Source organism: Macaca fascicularis, chromosome 4 (assembly GCF_037993035.2).
Source record: "Macaca fascicularis isolate 582-1 chromosome 4, T2T-MFA8v1.1".
Lineage (NCBI taxonomy): Eukaryota > Metazoa > Chordata > Mammalia > Primates > Cercopithecidae > Macaca > Macaca fascicularis.
This window is the reverse complement of record NC_088378.1, coordinates 148,359,177-148,377,909: the sequence shown is the minus strand read 5'-3', so window position 1 is coordinate 148,377,909 and position 18,733 is coordinate 148,359,177. Positions and strand designations below refer to the sequence as shown.

At 42.7% G+C, this 18,733-nt stretch overlaps 1 protein-coding gene across 18 annotated transcripts in view; it reads right to left on the bottom strand.

The window, feature by feature from the left end:
- The window catches only part of KIAA0319 (KIAA0319 ortholog), a 106,134-nt gene that overhangs the window by 12,706 nt on the left and 74,695 nt on the right, over positions 1-18,733 (bottom strand). For 16 of the 18 annotated variants that reach the window (XM_005553906.5, XM_074038778.1, XM_074038782.1 and 13 more), the window contains 7 exons: positions 15,508-15,631; positions 12,807-12,939; positions 11,682-11,830; positions 9,505-9,656; positions 7,408-7,546; positions 6,581-6,740; positions 2,250-2,392 (listed from right to left, as the gene is read on the bottom strand). In XM_005553906.5, the coding sequence (XP_005553963.3) occupies positions 2,250-2,392; positions 6,581-6,740; positions 7,408-7,546; positions 9,505-9,656; positions 11,682-11,830; positions 12,807-12,939; positions 15,508-15,631 (1,000 nt within the window). Of the gene's footprint in view, positions 1-2,249; positions 2,393-6,580; positions 6,741-7,407; positions 7,547-9,504; positions 9,657-10,412; positions 10,614-11,681; positions 11,831-12,806; positions 12,940-15,507; positions 15,632-18,733 lie in introns of those variants that run through there. The other 2 variants (XR_012434166.1, XM_074038779.1) reach the window with 2 other exon arrangements.

Genomic DNA, 18,733 nt, shown 5'->3' with positions numbered 1-18,733 from the left:
GCGGAAAAGGGAATCCCTGGATCCAGCTTCTTTTGTATCTTCAGTAGCATAGGTCCCAAATAAAAGCATCTTGTTGAATTAAGAGCCTCTTACAGTATGGACAGGGGTTCTGGAGATAGTCTCTCATCACTGACAATCTCATCAGAGAGCAAATGGCAGAAAAAGCCAGTCCACACCACGCTGCAAAAGCCTTAAAAATATTGGGAGGCCAAGGTGGGCAGGTCACAAGGTCAGGAGATCGAGACCATCCTGACTAACACGGTGAAACCCCGTCTCTACTAAAAAATACAAAAAATGAACCGGGTGTGGTGGCGGGCACCTGTAGTTTCAGCTACTCAGGAGGCTGAGGCAGGAGAATGGCATGAACCGGGGAGGCAGAGCTTGCAGTGAGCTGAGATCGCACCACTGCACTCCAGCCTGGGTGACAGAGCGAGACTCCGTCTCAAAAAAAAGAAAAAGAAAAAGATTACTGGCTGGGTGTGGTGGCTCACGCCTGCAATCCCAGCACTTTGGGAAGCCAAGGCGAGTGGATCACTTGAGGCCAGGAGTTTGAGACCAGCCTGGCCAACATAGTGAAACCCCATCTCTACTGAAAATACAACAGATTATCATAAATTAGCTGGGCGTGATGGTGTGCACCCGTAATGCCAGCTACTTGGGAGGCTGAGGCACGAGAATCACTTGAACCCAGGAGGCAGAGGTTGCAGTGAACCAAGATCACACCACTGCACTACAGCCTGGGCAACAGAGCAAGACTCAAAAAAGTAGCAAAAACATAACACTGTCTGGCCTAAGAAAATAATTCTAAAGATTTATCTGCAGTCCAGTGGCAATCATTGAGGACATGCCCAAAGATTTATCTACATTGTAGCATTATTTTTAAAACCAACCCTAAAATCCATGAATAAGAAACTGGTTACATAATTATGGTGCATATCCAGGGTAGAATACTATGTGGCCATAAAAATTTTATTGAAGAGAAATTTTAAAGGATTGGGGAACATAATCATAATATAATTTTTTTTAAGAGACAAGGTCTTGTTGCTGTGTTGCTGAGGCTGGTCTCAAACTCTTAGCCTCAAGACATCCTCCCTCCTCAGCATCTGGAGTAGCTGGGATTACAGGAATGTGCTACTGTTCCTGGCTCATAATACGATTTGAAGTGGAAAATCACATTAAAAATATATATCATGTCATCCTGATTGCAGAGATAGGGGAACTGGAAAAACATGTATCAAGAGTATTAACAAAAATTATCTTTGGATGGTGAGAATTTTGGACCTAGAATTTAGAGAATTATTTTATTCTTTGTGCCTCTCTGGATATTCTAAATTTTGTACAATAAATAAATATTATTTTTGTAACTAGAAAAAAAAGGAGTTATTGGCTGGGCATGGTGGCTCATGCCTGTAATTCCAGCACTTTGGGAAGCTGAGGTGGGCGGATCATTTGAGGCCAGGAGTTTGAGACCAGCCTGGCCAACATGGCGAGACCCCATCTCTACTAAAAATACCAAAAAAAGAAAAAAGGAGTAATTAAAAATTAAGTTACTCCACATTATAATTGAGAAAGTCAATTGTAGGCAGATTATATATATATATATATATATACATATATATATATATATATATATATATATCTGAAACAAATTAAATTTGACTGCCCAAACATTATCATGTCCCTTGTAACTCTCATTTCCCTGGAGTCTACTGAAATAACTACTTCAACATAACAAGAGATTCATGTTACTCATGAAATGAAGACAGAAGCAATGGGACTATGAATCATTTAGGTGCCCTGGAAGGGGAGGCGAGCAAGGAGTTAAGAAAAGAGGTACACCTGGAGAAGGCATTTGTGAGCTGTCTTATATTTTCAAGGAGCTACATGACATTATCATCACAGCCTAAGGCATTATGTCTTTCCATGATGTCCAAGTGAAATAAACTATATAAACATAGCTTTTGTAGCCAGTAACACTTATTTGTCTTTAACATTGTTCTTTCTGCCAATGGCCATTATCTTGTGAGCATAACCTTGACCCATAATTATTATTGCTCTCCATTTTTCTTCCAAGACCAAGAGTAGTTGGCAAATGTATGTTGCAGGAAACCCTATTGGAGAAATAAATGCAAAACAAGTACCTGGATGCTAAAGTGAAAATGTTCACATGTCACTCCTCTTCTGTGTTTGTCACACTTATCCATGATTGGCAAGTCTGATTGTTTTAGAATATTCCATAGGGGACCTACCTGCTGTATCAACCCTCAAGACCTTGAAAAGCAAGAAGTCAGCCTTCTCCTTTGAGAGTCGCGTGTGCAGATTTCGGGCCACTTCAGCAGCTTTGAGAACCTTGAAAGGCGGCCCGCTCTGTACATAAAACACAATCACAGTGCTGCAGAGGAGACAATGAGAGAGGACAGCCACGTGGTCAGACGGTGACTGACATGACACGCCCACCACAGCATCTGACCTGTGCAACTGGGGAGGTAGACGGCCACAGTTCTGTGGCTTGCCAAGGACGGGGCATATCTGTAAGCCAAAGAATTGATCTGTTTCTATTCACAAAGCCTCTTCAGTCTCAACGTACAGCTGATCAAAGACAGACAGATCTTTAGATAAAAGAAGCAACGTGTAAATTATGTATCAGTTTTTGAAAATCCTAACCAAGTGGGTCTGGAGAGCTATCAGGTTAGTGAACAAGAATGCATCTATGTGCTGGGATGTATGAAGTGTTACATCCCAAACTCCATGGGGATGGAAGCTCCTGTATGCAGGACCCTTCTAGATTTTGCCCTATGTACCTTTTCATCTGGCTGTTCATTTGTATCCTTTAATATATTCTTTGCAATAAATCCATAAGAGTAAGTTAAAAAAAAGGAAGCAATATATATATGTGTGTGCAAAAAGACAAATATACACAAAATAACTTGCAGACATGTCTTTCTTTCTGCCTTTTTTGATTGAGATATAATTTACATATCATAAAATTCATCCTTCTAAAGTGTAAATTGAATGGCTGTTAGTATATTCACAAAGTTGCACAACCATCACCACTATCTAATTTCAAAACATCTTCATCACCCCAGAGGGACAATCCACACTCATTAGCACCTCCTCCCCACAGTCCCTGGCAACCACTAATCTGCTTTTGGTCTCTATGGATTTGCCTCTTCTCAACACTTCAGGTAGATGGAATCATACAATATGTGACCTTCTGTGTATGGTTTCTTTCACTTAGCATCATGTTTTCAAAGTCCATCCACATTGTAGCACACATCAATACTTCATTCCTTTTTATTGCCAAATGATATTCTGTTGTATGAATATATCATATTTTGTATCCACCCATCAGTTGGTGGACATTTGAGTTGCTTCCACATTTTGGTTATTATGAATTCATGCTATGAACATTCATATACAAGTTTCTATGTAGACACAAGTTTTTCATTTTTATTGAGTATATACCTAGGAGTGAAATTAGTGGGTTATATGGTAGCTGTATGCTTAGCATATTGACGAACTGCCAAACTGTATCCCACCGTGGCTGTACCATTTTACATCCCCATCAGCAATGTATAAGCGTTCCAGTTTCTCCACAGGCTCATCAACACTTGCTATGGTCTGTCTTGGATTCTAGCCATCCTAGCAGGTGTGAAGTGGTATCTCAATGTGGTTTTGGTTGGCATTTCCCTGGTGGCTAATAGTGAGCACCTTATCATGTGCTTATTGTCCATCTGTATATCTTCTTTGGAGAAATAGCTACTCCAATCTGTATTCATCTCCTAGGGTTGCTGTAAAACACATCCCATGAAACGGCTTAAAACAACAGAAACCTCTTCTCACAGTTCTGGAGGCTAGAAGTCCAAAATCAAAGTGTTCTGTTAGCTCTGGTGCTGCCGGAAATCCTTGGTATTCCTTGGCTTGTGGAGGAATCACTCCAGTGCCTGCCTCAGTCGTTACATGGTGTTCTTCCTGTGTGCCTCTCTCTGTGTCTCTTGTTCTTTTCTTAGAAGAACACCGGTCATATTGGTTTAAGAGCCCACCCTACTCCAGTATAACTTCTTAACTAATTATATCTGTAATGACCCTATTTCTAAGTAAGGTCACATTCATAGGTACCAGAGCTTAGGGCTTGACTATATTTTGGTGGGGAGTGGGGGGTGGATATAATTCAACCCACAGCAAATATTTTATCATGAAAGGGTGTTGGATTTTGTCAAATGCTTTTTCTGTGCCTATTGAGATGATTCTGCAGTTTTGTCCTTTATCCTATTAATGTGGTTTATTATACATTTACTGATTTTTATATGTTGAACCACACTTGCATTCCTGGGATAAATCCCACTTGGTTATGGTCTATAAACCTTGTAATAAGTTGCTGGATTCAGTTTGATAGTATTTTGTTGTAGAGTTTTGCTTCTATATTTACAAGAGATATTGGTCTGTAGTTCTCATTTCTTGTGATGTCTTTGTCTGATTTTAGTGTCAAGGTAAAACTGGTTTCACTGAATGAGTTGGGAGATGTTCACTCCTCTTCTATTTTTTGGAAGTTTGTGAAGGACTGCTAATTTTTTAAATATTTTGCAGAATTAACCAGTGAAGCCATCTGGTCTTGAGTTTTGTGGAAAGTTTTAACATTACTAATTCAATCTCTTTGTTATAGGTCTATTTAGATTTTTAAGTTTTTCTCAATTGAGTTTTTATAATTTATGTTTGTCTAGGAATTTGTCCATTTCATCTACATTATCTAATTTGTTGACATACAATGATCCATAGTATTCTCTTATAATCCTTCTTCACCCACCTTTTTTGGAGACGGCCCACATTGGAATGCAATGGTGTGAACATGGCTCACAGCAGCCTCAACCTCCCAGGTGATCCTCTCACCTCAGTCTTCTGGGTAGCTGGGGATCACAGGCATGTGCCACCACACCTGGCTTTTTTTTTTTTTTTTTGAGATGGAGTCTTGCTCTGTCACCCAGGCTGGAGTGCAATGGAGCAATCTCAGCTCACTGCAACCTATGCCTCCCAGGTTCAAGCAATTCTCCTGCCTCAGCTTCCTGAGTAGCTGGAATTACAGGCACCTGCCACCATGCCTGGCTAATGTTTGTATTTTCAGTTGAGACAGCATTTCGCCATATTGGCCAGGCTGGTCTTGAACTCCTGACCTCAAGTAATCTGCCCACCTCGGCCTCCCAAAGTGCTGCAGTGCTGGGATTACAGGCATGAGCCACCGCGCCTGTCCACCTAGCTAGTTTTTTGTGGAGATAGGGTTTCGCCATTGCCCAGATTGGTCTCGAACTCCTGGGTTCAAGTGATCTGCCTGCCTTGGCTTCCCAAAGTGTTGGGATTACAGGCGTGAGCCACTGCACCCAGCCGTTTTTATTTCTATAAAGTCCATAGTAATGTGCCTTATTTCATTCCGAATTTTAGTAATATGAGTCTTCTCTATTTTTTCTTAGTCAATCTAGCTAAAGATTTATCAATTTCGCTGATCTGTCCCAGAAACAACTTTTGGTTTTGTTGATTTTCAGACATGTCTTTGATTCAGTATTTGATATTTTCCAAGGGAAATATATGATCCATTTTAGAAAGAGTTCCTTAGAAAATAATTAGAACATGTTTTAATTTGGTATTTTTCTATTCTTCAGTTCTCTGGAAACTAACCAAAGTGGAGGAGCTGACAATAGCTAGGCAAATGGAGTTACTGTGAATAGTGGGTTTTCATTCCCACATTCTTTCTGTCCCTCCTACCATACCCTGGGTTAGATAAGACTTAAAAATAAAACTCAGGCTTACATCTGTAATCCCAGCACTTAGGGAGGCCTAGACGGGCAAATCACTTGAGGCCAGGAGTTTGAGACCAGCCTGGCCAACATGCTGAAACCCTGCCTCTACTAAAAATACAGAAATTAGCCAGGTGTCGTGCTGGTCACCTGTAGTCCCAGCTACTCAGGTGGCTGAGGCAGGAGAATCACTTGAATCTGAAAGGCGGAGGTTACAGTAAGCTGAGATTGCGCCACTGCTTTCCAGCCTGGGCAACAGAATGAGACCCTATCTCAAAAAATAAAAATTAAATTAAATAATAAATAAATTAAATAAATAAAATTCAATTAAATACAAAAATTTCATAAAAAATAAAGGCCAGAGTTTCAGCCTCATATAGTCCCAGGAGATGGCAAATGGTAATCAGTGATTCTTTCACATTGAGAGAAGCCTCAGTCCCCATGAGCATGGGGCAGGGATGCAGCCCAGCTGTGAGACATCCTCTTCACATGCCCCAGACCCCTTGCCCAGCTCTGAAGACACCAGAGCTAACAACCATCTCCCCTGCTATTCCCCAGCTCCTCCTTCACTCAGAACATTCCCAGTCAGCAAACATTCACTGAGAATTTTAGGAAGGACCTAGCACGATGCTGGCCATACTACTGCCCTTTGAGAAAAAAAAGTATATGAATGGGATAAAAGTGTGTGCAAAACTACAGAAGCAGAGGAATGAACAGTTTTCTACTGGACTGGGATGAGGTAAGAACTGGAATTTTGTAGGGCCAAGGCCCCGCCTTGGGTATGCAGCACCTACCTGAGATCCGAATGGGCCCGAATCTTCTGGACCTTAATGTCCGAGTCCAGCACGTTCAGCAACACAGCCAGCTGCCTCACCAGGGTGTCCTTCCGCTGCTCTGTCAGCTGCCCAACACCAACCTGCAGGGTCAGCTCCACCAGGCCACTCCTCCTAGGGTCTGGGGAAAGAAAAGATACAGGATTTGCACTTGGAGATTTGCACAGGCTTTAGAGTGTAAGGAGCGAGGTTTCTACAAGAGCTCAAAATTACTCCTATGCCATTTCTACATTTGAGTTGTAGGACTCAGGTAAATTCTTCCAAACACCAGGAGGCCACTATCTGGGAGTGCTTTCCCTTGTTTTATCCCAGTTTGCTATTTATAGTTTTTTTTTTTTCCAGATGATAATTGAGTGTACCTAATTAGCCTCTGGGCTAACTGAAAATTTCAGCCCCTTCCACACTTCCCCAGGACTAGAAAGAGAATTTTGCTTCCAAGTGCCACAGGCACTGCCCAGTTCAGCTTACGTTGGGCTCATTATAGCCGTTTCACTGGAGCTGCCTCCCTCTGTGCCCTGGTATTGAGGCCCTTGTGTCTGCTTCACATTAGGTCTTTGTCTTCTGGCAGGAAAACAAAAGTGAAAAGAAAATCTAGTTGCCAGATAACATTCTCTTTTAAAGAGTGACGAGGCTGGATCTATCTTAAGAGACATCCTCAAAGTGGGTCCAGCCAAGAGCTGGAGCCAGCCACAGGAGGCCTCCCACGCTAGTCACATCTGTCAGCGTAAAGACCCCAAAGGCTGACCAGCCAGAGCATGCATGGCCAGCTCCAGAGCCCAGGAACTCACCTGGCTGCACTTCCACAGTGGCAGTGTCCGTGTCCGAGGCCCCCTGACTGTCGGTGACTCGCAAGTGGAAAGTGTACATCCCCTCCACCAGATTCGTAAGCTGCAGGGCCGCACTGTGGTCAGAGCCATCGATGACATCCTACGAAATAACACGGATCACAGGGCAGCTGTCAATCCTCAGGTCCCAATTTCTGGGCTTCTGTTGATCCTAAACCTTAGGGTCCCATCTTTTTAACACAGGCGTGACTTTAAGAGGGAAGCTGCAGGGGAATGAGGCTGGTGGGACAGCTAAAGACAGGAGAAATCCTCAGCATCTCTTCCCCAAAAAGCGCCAGGGGGCACATCCTCAGACAGTATTTCCTGGGCTGAATTTACCAAGCACTTTCCAGGAATTACCAAATAATTAATTGTATCTAACAAAGGGAAAGACCATTTGAATTGGGGCAAGGACCCTGAGAACAAAGCACAGATTTTCTGGGTCTTATTTTCAAACATAGCTTTACAAAACTCTCATCTTGAATTCCCTCATAATGTATCACGTTCACCTCAAATAACCCAAGACCCTGTGTAGCATCCTCTGTTCTGTGTGCTTCTAAGCTCCAAAGAATTAGAGAAGAACCTCCCAGACTCCGGCTAATAGAAGGGGTGATAACAAATACGTGCTCTGAACAGAGACTCACTGTTATTACATTTAGAGGCGAATCCCCCATCTAGTTGAATAGTGTTAATTCTAGAAGTGCTTAGAAAGTATAAAGCATTTTCAGTTCCTTCCCTGTGACCACTCCTTAGTACATCTCCAAGAGTAAATCTGCATCTCTCCAGTCCTTAGAAATGGCAGGAATGAAGATGTACATACATTTATGTCCTAAGAGGCAGAGTGATCTAACGGGGGTAAAATGCCTGCCAGGAGCTAAAAACCTAGGTGTGTCTAGTTTGATTAGAAATGGATTAGTTAAGGCTGGGCGCGGTGGCTCACGCCTGTAATTCCAGTACTTTGGGAAGCCGAGGCGGGCAGATCATGAGGTCAAGAGATCAAGACCATCCTGGCCAACATGGTGAAACCCCATCTCTACTAAAAATACAAAAATTAGCTGGATGTAGTGGCATGTGCCTGTAGTCCCAGCTACTCGGGAGACCAAGGCAGGAGAATTGCCTGAACTCGGGTAGTGGAGGTTGCAGTGAGCTGAGATCGCACCACTGCACTACAGCCTGGCCAATAGAGTGAGACCCGGTCTCAAACAAAAAAAAAAAAAAGAAAAAGAAAAGAAAAAGAAGTGGATTAGTTAACCTTGGCCAAGTCATTTCTCATCTCTGCATTTCGCCTTCTGCATCTATAAAACATAAACAGCAATACCTGACTTATTGACTCATCTGGCAGAATATGAGGAACAGAAAAGAATCCACCTGGACCAAAATAGGAAGGATGGAAAAGCATCCTGCTTCCAGTAGGATGATTCTGCTGGAAGACTTGACCTCAAAGTCCTTCCAAGCTATGGTTTCCTGCCCATCCAAAGTCTGTTCAGGAAAAAGTCGGAAAGGATTTCAGCTTTTGGTTAAATCTCAAAGCAGCCTACTGCCTCCAGCCTTCAGAACATTCAAATGTAGAAGCATAAACACCTTACAGGGAACACGGAAAGAGAGATGAGGTCATTATAGAGACACTGCCGTGGACTGAACTGTTTCCTTCCTAAATTCCTGTGTTGAAGCCCTAACCCCATACGACTGTATCTAGAAATAGGACCTATAAGGAAGTAGTTAAGGTTAATTGAGGTCATAAGGGTAGGCCCCTGATCCAATAGGATTAGTGTCCTTATAAGAAGAGACACAGAGTGCTCTCTCTTCCTCTGCTATGGGAGGACATGGTAAGAGGGCAGCTGTCTGCAAACCAGGAAGAAAGACCTCACTGGGAACTGAATTAGCCAGCAACTTGAGCCTGTCTTCCCAGCCTCCTTAACAGAGACAAAATGAAGTTCTGTTGTTTAAGCCTCCTTATACTTATATCCTTAGAATATACTGTGGTATACTGTTTGCAGCCCAAGCTGACTAATGCAGATGTAATGATAAGTGGTCTAGGAGCAATTCTCTCTCAGTACTCACTCCAGCTGCTGGACTCTGGCCATCCCGGATCCACAGATAGGACACAATTCCTTGGTCATCAGTAGACCTTGAACCATCCAAAGTAACGGAATTATTGGGAAGCACAAGAACATGTCTGCCACCAGCCCGGGCTCTGGGAGGACTATTATTTTCTAAGTCAAATATAGCAAAAATGAAAGCAAAGAGATTGATTTAAAACATTGGTGATAGAAAAAGTGTGTCATAAAACATCCACAACTCTTCCACCTTGCAGATACAGTATGTAGAATTAAAATATCCAAAAAGGCATTTTTTTTGTCCCAAATGCATATAAGATACAGACTTCCTTAAAACTCCATTTGTACTTAGCTAGCTATAATTTGGGATGAAAAAGGTAAAGCAGGTGGCAAGCTATACATTGGGAATTTTTCTAATATTGTTACAATTTTTCTGTCCTTGAAAAAAAGGAACAATGATTTTACCAACATTTAGGGTGCTGAAAGTGGCAATATTTTGGTTTAAAATATATTCTGGGTCATTTTGTACTGGTCCACACTATCTGGCCAGAAATATTTCCACTTCAAGTACTATTGCCAAATCTTGACTCCCTAAGATTTAAAAAAAAAAAAAAAAAAAAAAAGACTTGAGTGAAAAGTAGGCTGGGTGCAGTGGCTCACACCTGTAATCCCAGCACTTTAGGAGGCCAGAGCAGGAGAATCACTTGAGACCAGGAGTTTGAGACCAGCCTGGGCAACATAACAAGTCTCCATCTCTATGAAAAATTAAAATAATAACAATGATAATTAGGCCCTCACTTCTCTGACTAGGTATTAAATATAAATGAGGCAATGGCCAGGCATGGTGGCTCATAACTGTAATCCTAACACTTGGAGAGGCTAAGGCAGGATGCATGGTTGAAGCCAGAAGTTCAAGACCAGCCTGGGTAGCAAGACCTGTCTCCACACACAAAAATATTAAAAATCAGCTGGGCATGGTGACACACACCTGGTAGTTCCAGCTACTCAGGAAGCTGAGGTGAGAGAATCACTTGAGGTCAGGAGTTTGAGGCTGCAATGAGCTTTGATCGCAGCACTGCACTCCAGTTTGAGCAACAGAGTGGGACCCTGTGTCTATTTTAAAAATAAAAAAAATGAGGCAATGTAAAAGCCATTTCTGATATAATAGCTTCAGAAAAGAGGGGCCAGGGAGCCTTAACAAGACTACAGTACAGTGGGGAGATCTTAATAAGACACAGCCTCAATTTGGAGATGAGGCTGCTGTGAGGCAAATCCTGCTTGTCCAGATGGGGCTCTGGGACCCAGCCTGATCCCTCCCAATTTCCCCTTAGAAACAAGTCAAGATGCCTGTTCAGATTATTCTCTCTACTTTAATGCATGGTTGAAAATCTCAACAATAAAATCTTTTTAAAAATGCAATCTATACGACTTTGCTGTTAAAGTTGCTTCAGCCTCTCCCAGCTGCCCAGAGAATAAAGTCCAAACCCCTAGGCATAGCCCAGGTACATATAACCCTCCACGGCAGAGCCTGTGCCTCAGGCTGCAGCCACTGTCCCAGCGTCCCACACTCTTGCCATTCTACAATGCGTGAACCTTTCCATCCAGCCAGGCTCTTATACTCCTCTGCACTTCAACACGTGGTAATCATCCCTTCACTAATTCATTCAATACCTCTGATTTGCCATGAGTCTAGCAGTCTGCTATACTGAGGATACACAGATGTCTGAAGCAAAGGCACTCAGGCAGTTCACAGTCAAATGGGAAGACAGACAAGGAGACAAGTACCTCAAATGGTATTGCACTAGTCTAGACCACAGATTTCACATTAAGAAACGATATGGAGTTTGAATCTCTTTTCTTGAATTTTCAAGCAATAAAGAAAAAAAAAAGCATAATGGTATCATTTGGACATGGGTCTTTCATTACTAGCAGTCACAGAAGAGTGAAGTCATTAGAAGATACGCTCCACAAACAAAAGGAAATGTCTCCTTGCAGAGGGCGACTGGGAAACAGCTAACATGAATAGAAGAAAGTTGGCTTTTTTTCCACCAGGCAGGGTTTGGCATCTGCTGTGAACAAATCAGCAAACACCAACATCTCTGAGCAGTCACGGCCTGGCTGAGGGTCCTGCAGACTCGAAAGCGGAGCAGGCCCATCCCTGTCCACCTCAGACCCACTCACCCTTCTTCACAGCCACAGTGAGGGTGGACGTGCTGCTCAGTCCCTGCTGGTCTTTCACGGTCAAACGGAAGCGGTAGGTCCCCACCTGAAGACCAGTCACAGTGGCTATTGCTTTGTCAATATTTTCCATCTCCACTGCACTGGGGCCTCTATAAAACATGCAAGCGGTTAACATAAGGGCGGGGGCATGGGATTCTGAATATGACAGGCATGCGATTTGTGCTTTTATAAATGTTTTGTTCCAGCTATAATATATACCATTTAGAGAATTCTAAGAAAACTCCATTCATCTGTACTCTCTAGTTCAGTGGGAGAGTCATAAGTGAAAACCTATTTCAGGCAGAGTCTGCTGGATTACTGGGAAGAGAATATTTGTTCTTGATTTCTTTAAGTCAAGCTGCCAGTGAAATGATCTCTCCTTGGAAAACGAGCCTTAGAAACGACTCCCATTTCTTCTTTGAATAAAATTAGGTGAAATCCTGGTCTATCTTTAGGGAGAGCATGGAGGAGGAGGGAATAAGCCAGATAAGCCCTCTCCTAAGAGATAAATCACACTATAGTCATTAAGATCACGGGCTTGTCAAAAATACCTCAGTTTGGGTCCAAGCTCTTTCTCTTACTATCTGGGCAACCTTAGTCTGTGTGGTCTCATTAGTGTCTACAAGCCTCAGTTTCTCCAACTTTAAATAGGAATCATATTCTTATTTATCTCTTACAAACTGATACAGGGTTCTATGAGACAGAGCATGTAAAGCTCAGAAAATGTTAGATGATATGGATTGCCTCTTACACTCTGCACTTCTGGTGTCTACAGTCACTGCAGGATGGGTTGAGTGTAGACAGGATCACACACAGGTTTCCCTGAACCTCTTCTATCATGAGCTCGCCTCACTCCAAGACAGCCCTGTTCACCTGCCCTGAGCTCTACCTCCCTCTACTGTCAATGATGTCCATCCACACTTGACGTACTCTTCAATCAATAACACCCAGCCACTTCTAGAAACGTGCTTAAATCCCAACTCCTCAAAATGCTCAAGCTGACTGTTTACTACAGATCCTCCAGAGAAGGGATAATATGAGCATTCAGCATGGGCATGAACCTAGCTCAGTGGCGAGACAGACTACCTGATGTGCTCCCAGTGGTAGAAGACAATGCCGTGGTCATCACTGCTGCTGCTCCCATCCAGGGTAGCACTTTCCACTGGGAAGATCAGCTCTTTATCAGGGCCAGCCACAGCCACTGGAGGTCTGTTATTTTCTGGAATTACAGAAACAGTGTGAAAAAGTATTATCTCCTTGCATTAAGTCTGCAATCCTGTGATTTCTTGATTTAAGTACATTACTCATCTTCAGACCAGGCAGCCACTAGAGTATAAAGCATCCTTTGGAATCCTGGAGTGAAGCACTGTAGCCTCCTTAGCTGATCCAGGAGTTAAACAGTCCAAGTTCAAGACTGCCGTTACAGGCAGCCAAGAAACACTGTCTCTAATAGACACATCTTTGGTTTCTTTGGTTTAAAAGAATTTCAGTCGGCCGGGCGCGGTGGCTCACGCCTGTCATCCCAGCACTTTGGGAGGCCGAGGCGGGCGGATCACAAGGTCAGGAGATCGAGACCAGCCTGGCTAACACGGTGAAACCCCGTCTCTACTAAAAATACAAAAAATTAGCCGGGCGTGGTGGCATGTGCCTGTAGTCCCAGCTACTCGGGGGGTTGAGACAGGAGAATGGTGTAAACCCGGGAGGTGGAGCTTGCAGTGAGCCAAGATCGCGCCACTGCACTCCAGCTTGGGCGACAGAGAGAGACTCCGTATCAAAAAAAAAAAAAAAAATATATATATATATCTCTTCAGTCATAGGGTGAAAGAGAAGGAAAGGAAAGAAGGGTAGAAGGAGAGAGGGAAGAAGGGTGGGGGGAGGAAGGAAAGAGAGAGGAAGGAAAGAAGGAAGGGACGGAAGGGAGGGAGGAAGAGAGACAGAGAGGGAGGGAGGGGACATCCATGTGAAGAGACCTGCTTTATCAGGTAGGGCTTACTTCCTTTTGTCTCTGTAGCCTCATTGCTAACACAGTGCCTGGTAAACAGTAAATGTTCAAAATATTTTAAATTAAATGTTGAAAGAAAGTAAAACATATAAAGTATTGCTGATATTGGCCAGGCATGGTAGCTCATGCCTGTAATCCCAGCACTTTGGGAGGCCAACGCAGGTGGATCACTTGAGGCCAGGAGTTCAAGACCAGCCTGGCCAACATGGCGAAACTCTGTTTCTACTAAAAATCCAAAAATTAGTCAGGCATGGTGGCACACATCTGTAATCCCAGCTATTCAGGAGGCTGAGGCACTAGAATCATTTGAACCTGGGAGGCAGAGATTGCAGTGAGTCGAGATCATGCCACTGCACTCCAGCCTGGATGACAGCGTGAGACTCTGTCTCACATTAAAAAAAAAAAAAAAAAAAGTATTGCTAATATTGATATAAATAAATAAAATATCTGTTAACAAAAAAAGGGCCAGGTGTAGTGGCTCACACCTGTAATCCCAGCACTTTGGGAGGCCAAGGGTGAGAGGATTGCTTGAGCCCAGGAGTTTGAGACCAGCCTGGGCAACAGAGTGAGACCCAGTCTCACAAAAAAAAAAAAAAAAAAAAAAAAGTCATATAGTCAAAAGCTGTAGCAGCCATTGCCCAGTGTTTGCACCATGCCACAGACCCCATGATCCTACTCACTACATAACAGGAGTTTCCCTTTGCCGTAGGATAGAGTACTTGGGTGACCATACATTTACAAAGCCCTTTAGGATGGAGTCCTGGGCTCTCTTGGGGTCATCTACTGTCATTCCAATCCCTGCCCACCCTCCCCACCACCTCCCATTCCCACATCCCTACCTCTTGTTCTCCCTCTCCAATCACAGTAATTCCTTTTAAATCTTTGAATGTACCAGACTCTCTTCCTTGGCCCTCATGCATACTGTTCCCTCTACCTAAGAACTCTTCCTCTTCCCCTGTGCTGCCCACCCCTCCCCTTCTTCACCGACTAACTGTGACTTGTGCTTCAATCCTGAGCTCACATACGAGCTCTTTGCAGATGCGTCACACCCAGGCGAGTGCTCTTTCTTTTGGGTCCTGTAGCACCCTGTAGTTATTTTAGTAAAGCATCAATCACAGAGTTTTATGTGAACTTCTCCATAAGCCCTACAAGGGCAGAGATCAAGTCTATCTTGTTTAATTCCACATCCCAGAGTCTAACTAATAGCCCTTTTTATGTATTAGTGGCATAAATAAATAAGTTGTCTATAGGTTGAGTATAATCTCATTGCCAGGAACTGGAGAGAGGTTCTGGGACTAACAAGCCTCTTTTAGAAAAGTTCTAAGGCAAAGGCCATTATCAAACAAAGGTATGATAACCTTTAAGGTTATTTAACTCAGGAGGTAGGCAGAGCCCTGGGTTTCCATGAAACTATTAATGAACAGTGACACTGAACTGGAACATGTTCCCCAATCTCTGGCTACATCTGAGTGTCAAGTCACACATAAGAACCAGCCCCTTCGAGGTCGTCTGGAGTTCTCTACGGCAGAGTGGGGCACGTGTGGAAGCATCCACATGGCGAATTGGAACCCATAAGCAGTGCTGTGGATGGCTCCCATTTCATCCTTTATGCCATAGTTTACAGACAGTCAAGGCAAGATTTAGAACTGCAAAATGAAATTAGTTTTATATGGAGCTTCAGCACCCACAAGCCGGTACCACCAATGTGGCATCTCCAAACCCCAGAAGCCCAGCTATCATTTCTGCTTTACTCTCTGAGGCCAGATCTCTTTCTCCTCCACCTACCAGGCTGGACGATCACAGTCACCACAGCAGTGGACTGCTGCTGTGAAGAATCTGTCACCTTCAGCTGAAATGTATAATCTCCTTCCTGCATTGCAGATAAATGAAGGTACGGTGTCTGCACGCCCTAAGTAATAGCAAAGACAAAAATAAAAACAAAACAAAAAGAAAGTAAAGAAGCACAAGTAAATAGTATGACAGAATGAAAAACTAACAATTTTACTTAATACGGAGACCTTGCTCAAAAAGAAATGTGTTTGGTCAGGCACGGTGGTTCACATCTGTAATCCCAGCACTTTAGAAGGCCAAGGCAGGCGGATCACTTGAGGTCAGGAGTTTGAGATCAGCCTGGTCAACATGGTGGAACCCTGTCTCTACTAAAAATATGTTTTAAAAATCAGCCGGGCACGATGGCGGGCACCTGTAATCCCAGCTACTTAAGAGGCTGAGGCACAAGAATCGCTTGGAACCCGGGAGGTGGAGGTTGCAGTGGGCAAGGATTGCACCACTGCACTGCAGCCTGGGTGACAGAAAAAAGAAAAAAATATGTTGGTCCCCAAGAACGTGTGACCTAAACTTTACTGTCCATCCTCATACACTATTGAAGGAGTGTAAACTAGTATAGCCTTTTTGGAAGCCAATCTGAAAACAGCTATTAAAATATTAAATAAGCACATACTACAACCCAGTAATTCGACTTCTTAGTATCTACACCGGAGAAAAGCACAAGGAGACTCGTCCATGGATGTTAACTGAAGCACAGTTTATCACAGCAAAACATGCAAACAATCTACACATCCATCAACAGGAGGATGGCCAAACACACTACGATATACTATGGAACACTAGTTTAAAAGAAAGAAGTTTAAAATCATGAGGCAGGTTTATAAATACTAAAACGGCAAATGTCAAAGACATATTAAGAAAAAAAAAAGAAAGTTGGGTCACATTCAAAAGCAAACAGTAAAATATTGTTTACAGAAATCTACACAAAAAAGAAACTTGTGGAACCATGCATACAATGTGAAAGGTATTGCTGCGTGTACATACACACACTTACACAGACACATGGAAAAGATTCTGGAAGTATACACATTAAACTGATAAAAATACTTATTTCCAGTAAGGACACTTGGATGGCAGTGGTGATCAATTTATTTGAACTTATTTTAGCAGAATTTATTTGAGCTTTTTTTTTTTTTTTTAACCACAAGAGGCAATTCATGTATTACTTTTGTAATCAAAAATAATTTTTTGGCCGGGTGCAGTGGCTCATGCCTGTAATCCCAGCACTTTGGGAGGCTGCGGCAGGTGGATCATGAAGTCAGGAGTTCAAGACCAGTCTGGCCCAAATGGTGAAACACTATCTCTACTAAAAATACAAAAATTAGCTGGGCATGGTGGCAGGCACCTGTAATCCCAGCAACTCGGGAGGCTGAGGCAGAAGAATCACTTGAACTTGGAGGGCGGAGGTTGCAGTGAGCCAAGATTGCGCCACTGCACTCCAGCCTGGACCACAGAGTGAGACTCCAACTCAAAAAAGAAAAAATAAGTAATAATAATAACAATAATTTTTTGCCGGGTGTGGTGGCTCATGCCTGTGATCCTAGCACTTAGGGAGGCCAAGGCAAAAGGATTGCTTAAGCCCAGGAGTTCAAGATCAGCCTGGGCAACATGGTAAAACCCCACTTTCACAAAAAAATACAAAAATTAGCCAGGTGTGGTGGTGTGTGCCTGTGGTCCTAGCTACTCAGGAGGCCGAGATAGGAGGATCTTTGGAGCCCAGGAGATCAAGGCTATGGTGGGCTGTAGTCACATCACTGCACTCCAGCCTGGGTGACAGAGTGAGATCCTGTTTCAAAATAAATAAATAATATAATTTTGTAAAACTCTAAGTCAACCCACGTTTATACAAAGTCATTTTTTCACTGAGTATGCAATAGCTACACTTGGTGACCCCAGGTTAATACCCTTTCTTTTTTGTTGTTGGTAATAGTTTCAATTATTGCTTATGTTTGAAGTGCATGGCATTATGAAAAGGATTTTTAAGTCTTATTACAATTTATTTATTTTTATAGATCCCAAGATTGTCTAAAGATAAATGTATCTGTGTGCATTTTTTAAGGTTTTAATGGAAAATTTGAAAAGAAAGTTGATACAAGATCAATTGGGTTACCAGGCGAACTTCGGAAATTTGAAATGCATACTTTTAAGAACTTTTGGAAAAAAAAAATACTTTTCCCTACTTTGACTAAATAAGGCAAAGCGCCTTTCTCTGAAAAGTTCAACAGGGAAAGTATAATTTCCCAGGAGTTGCCTCTAAATTCATCAGGTACGTGAATGCTTCTGTACACAACGTAACGAAATGTTGTGGTAAATGGGAACTCAGCAGACTACTGTCTCACCGATGCTCCCAAGGCAGCCGCATGTTTCAGGCAATTGCAAAGGTTTCACCTCCTTCCCCAGTAAGAACACAGCCTCAGCGGGCTGCTTGGTACAATTTTCAGACAAATATAAAATGGTCTGATTCACAGACCTCACCTTTGTGATTGCCCCAGTTAATACCCCTTTGGACATCTTAATCAATCAAGCATAAGGCAATAAGGTTGCCACTATGGATATTATTTGGGGAAAGAAGAGAGAGGGTGTCTGGCAACTGGGCTGGTATGTAGAGGCAAGGCTCACAGTGTGGCCCAGCCCTCAGAAACTTTGGATACATGTCCAGTATGCATGGATGAATTTTGGAGTATTAGCTTTGGATGCATAATTCCTAATAAGTAAAAGAAAATTAGGAAGATTCTTTTAACGGTGAAAATACAAAATATCCCATCCTCCTGTTTTGTATGCAACCCACCTCTGAATCAGAATTCTTAACAGAACATAGGACTTGCTACAACCACTAGGTAGAGATGGACACCACCAAGAGGGTTCTCCAAGGATATCCAGACAACTCATGGCTCTTTCAAGTTCCATAAATCTACCCAGTTACTTTTAACTCCTCATAATTGCAAGGCATGCCCCAGGAACACCAGAAAGTAAAGCAGGTAAGTTTCCATGGAATATCTGATTTTATCTTAAATACTAATGAGAAATGTATCTTGGACTGGTGAGGCGAAATTTGAAGGAGAAAAGGAAGATGGAAATGTAAGGTCCTATCTTTCTTTTTTTTCATGAAACTCTCAAAAAAATAACATAACTTCAAAAACATTAAGCTGGTTAGCAACAAAAA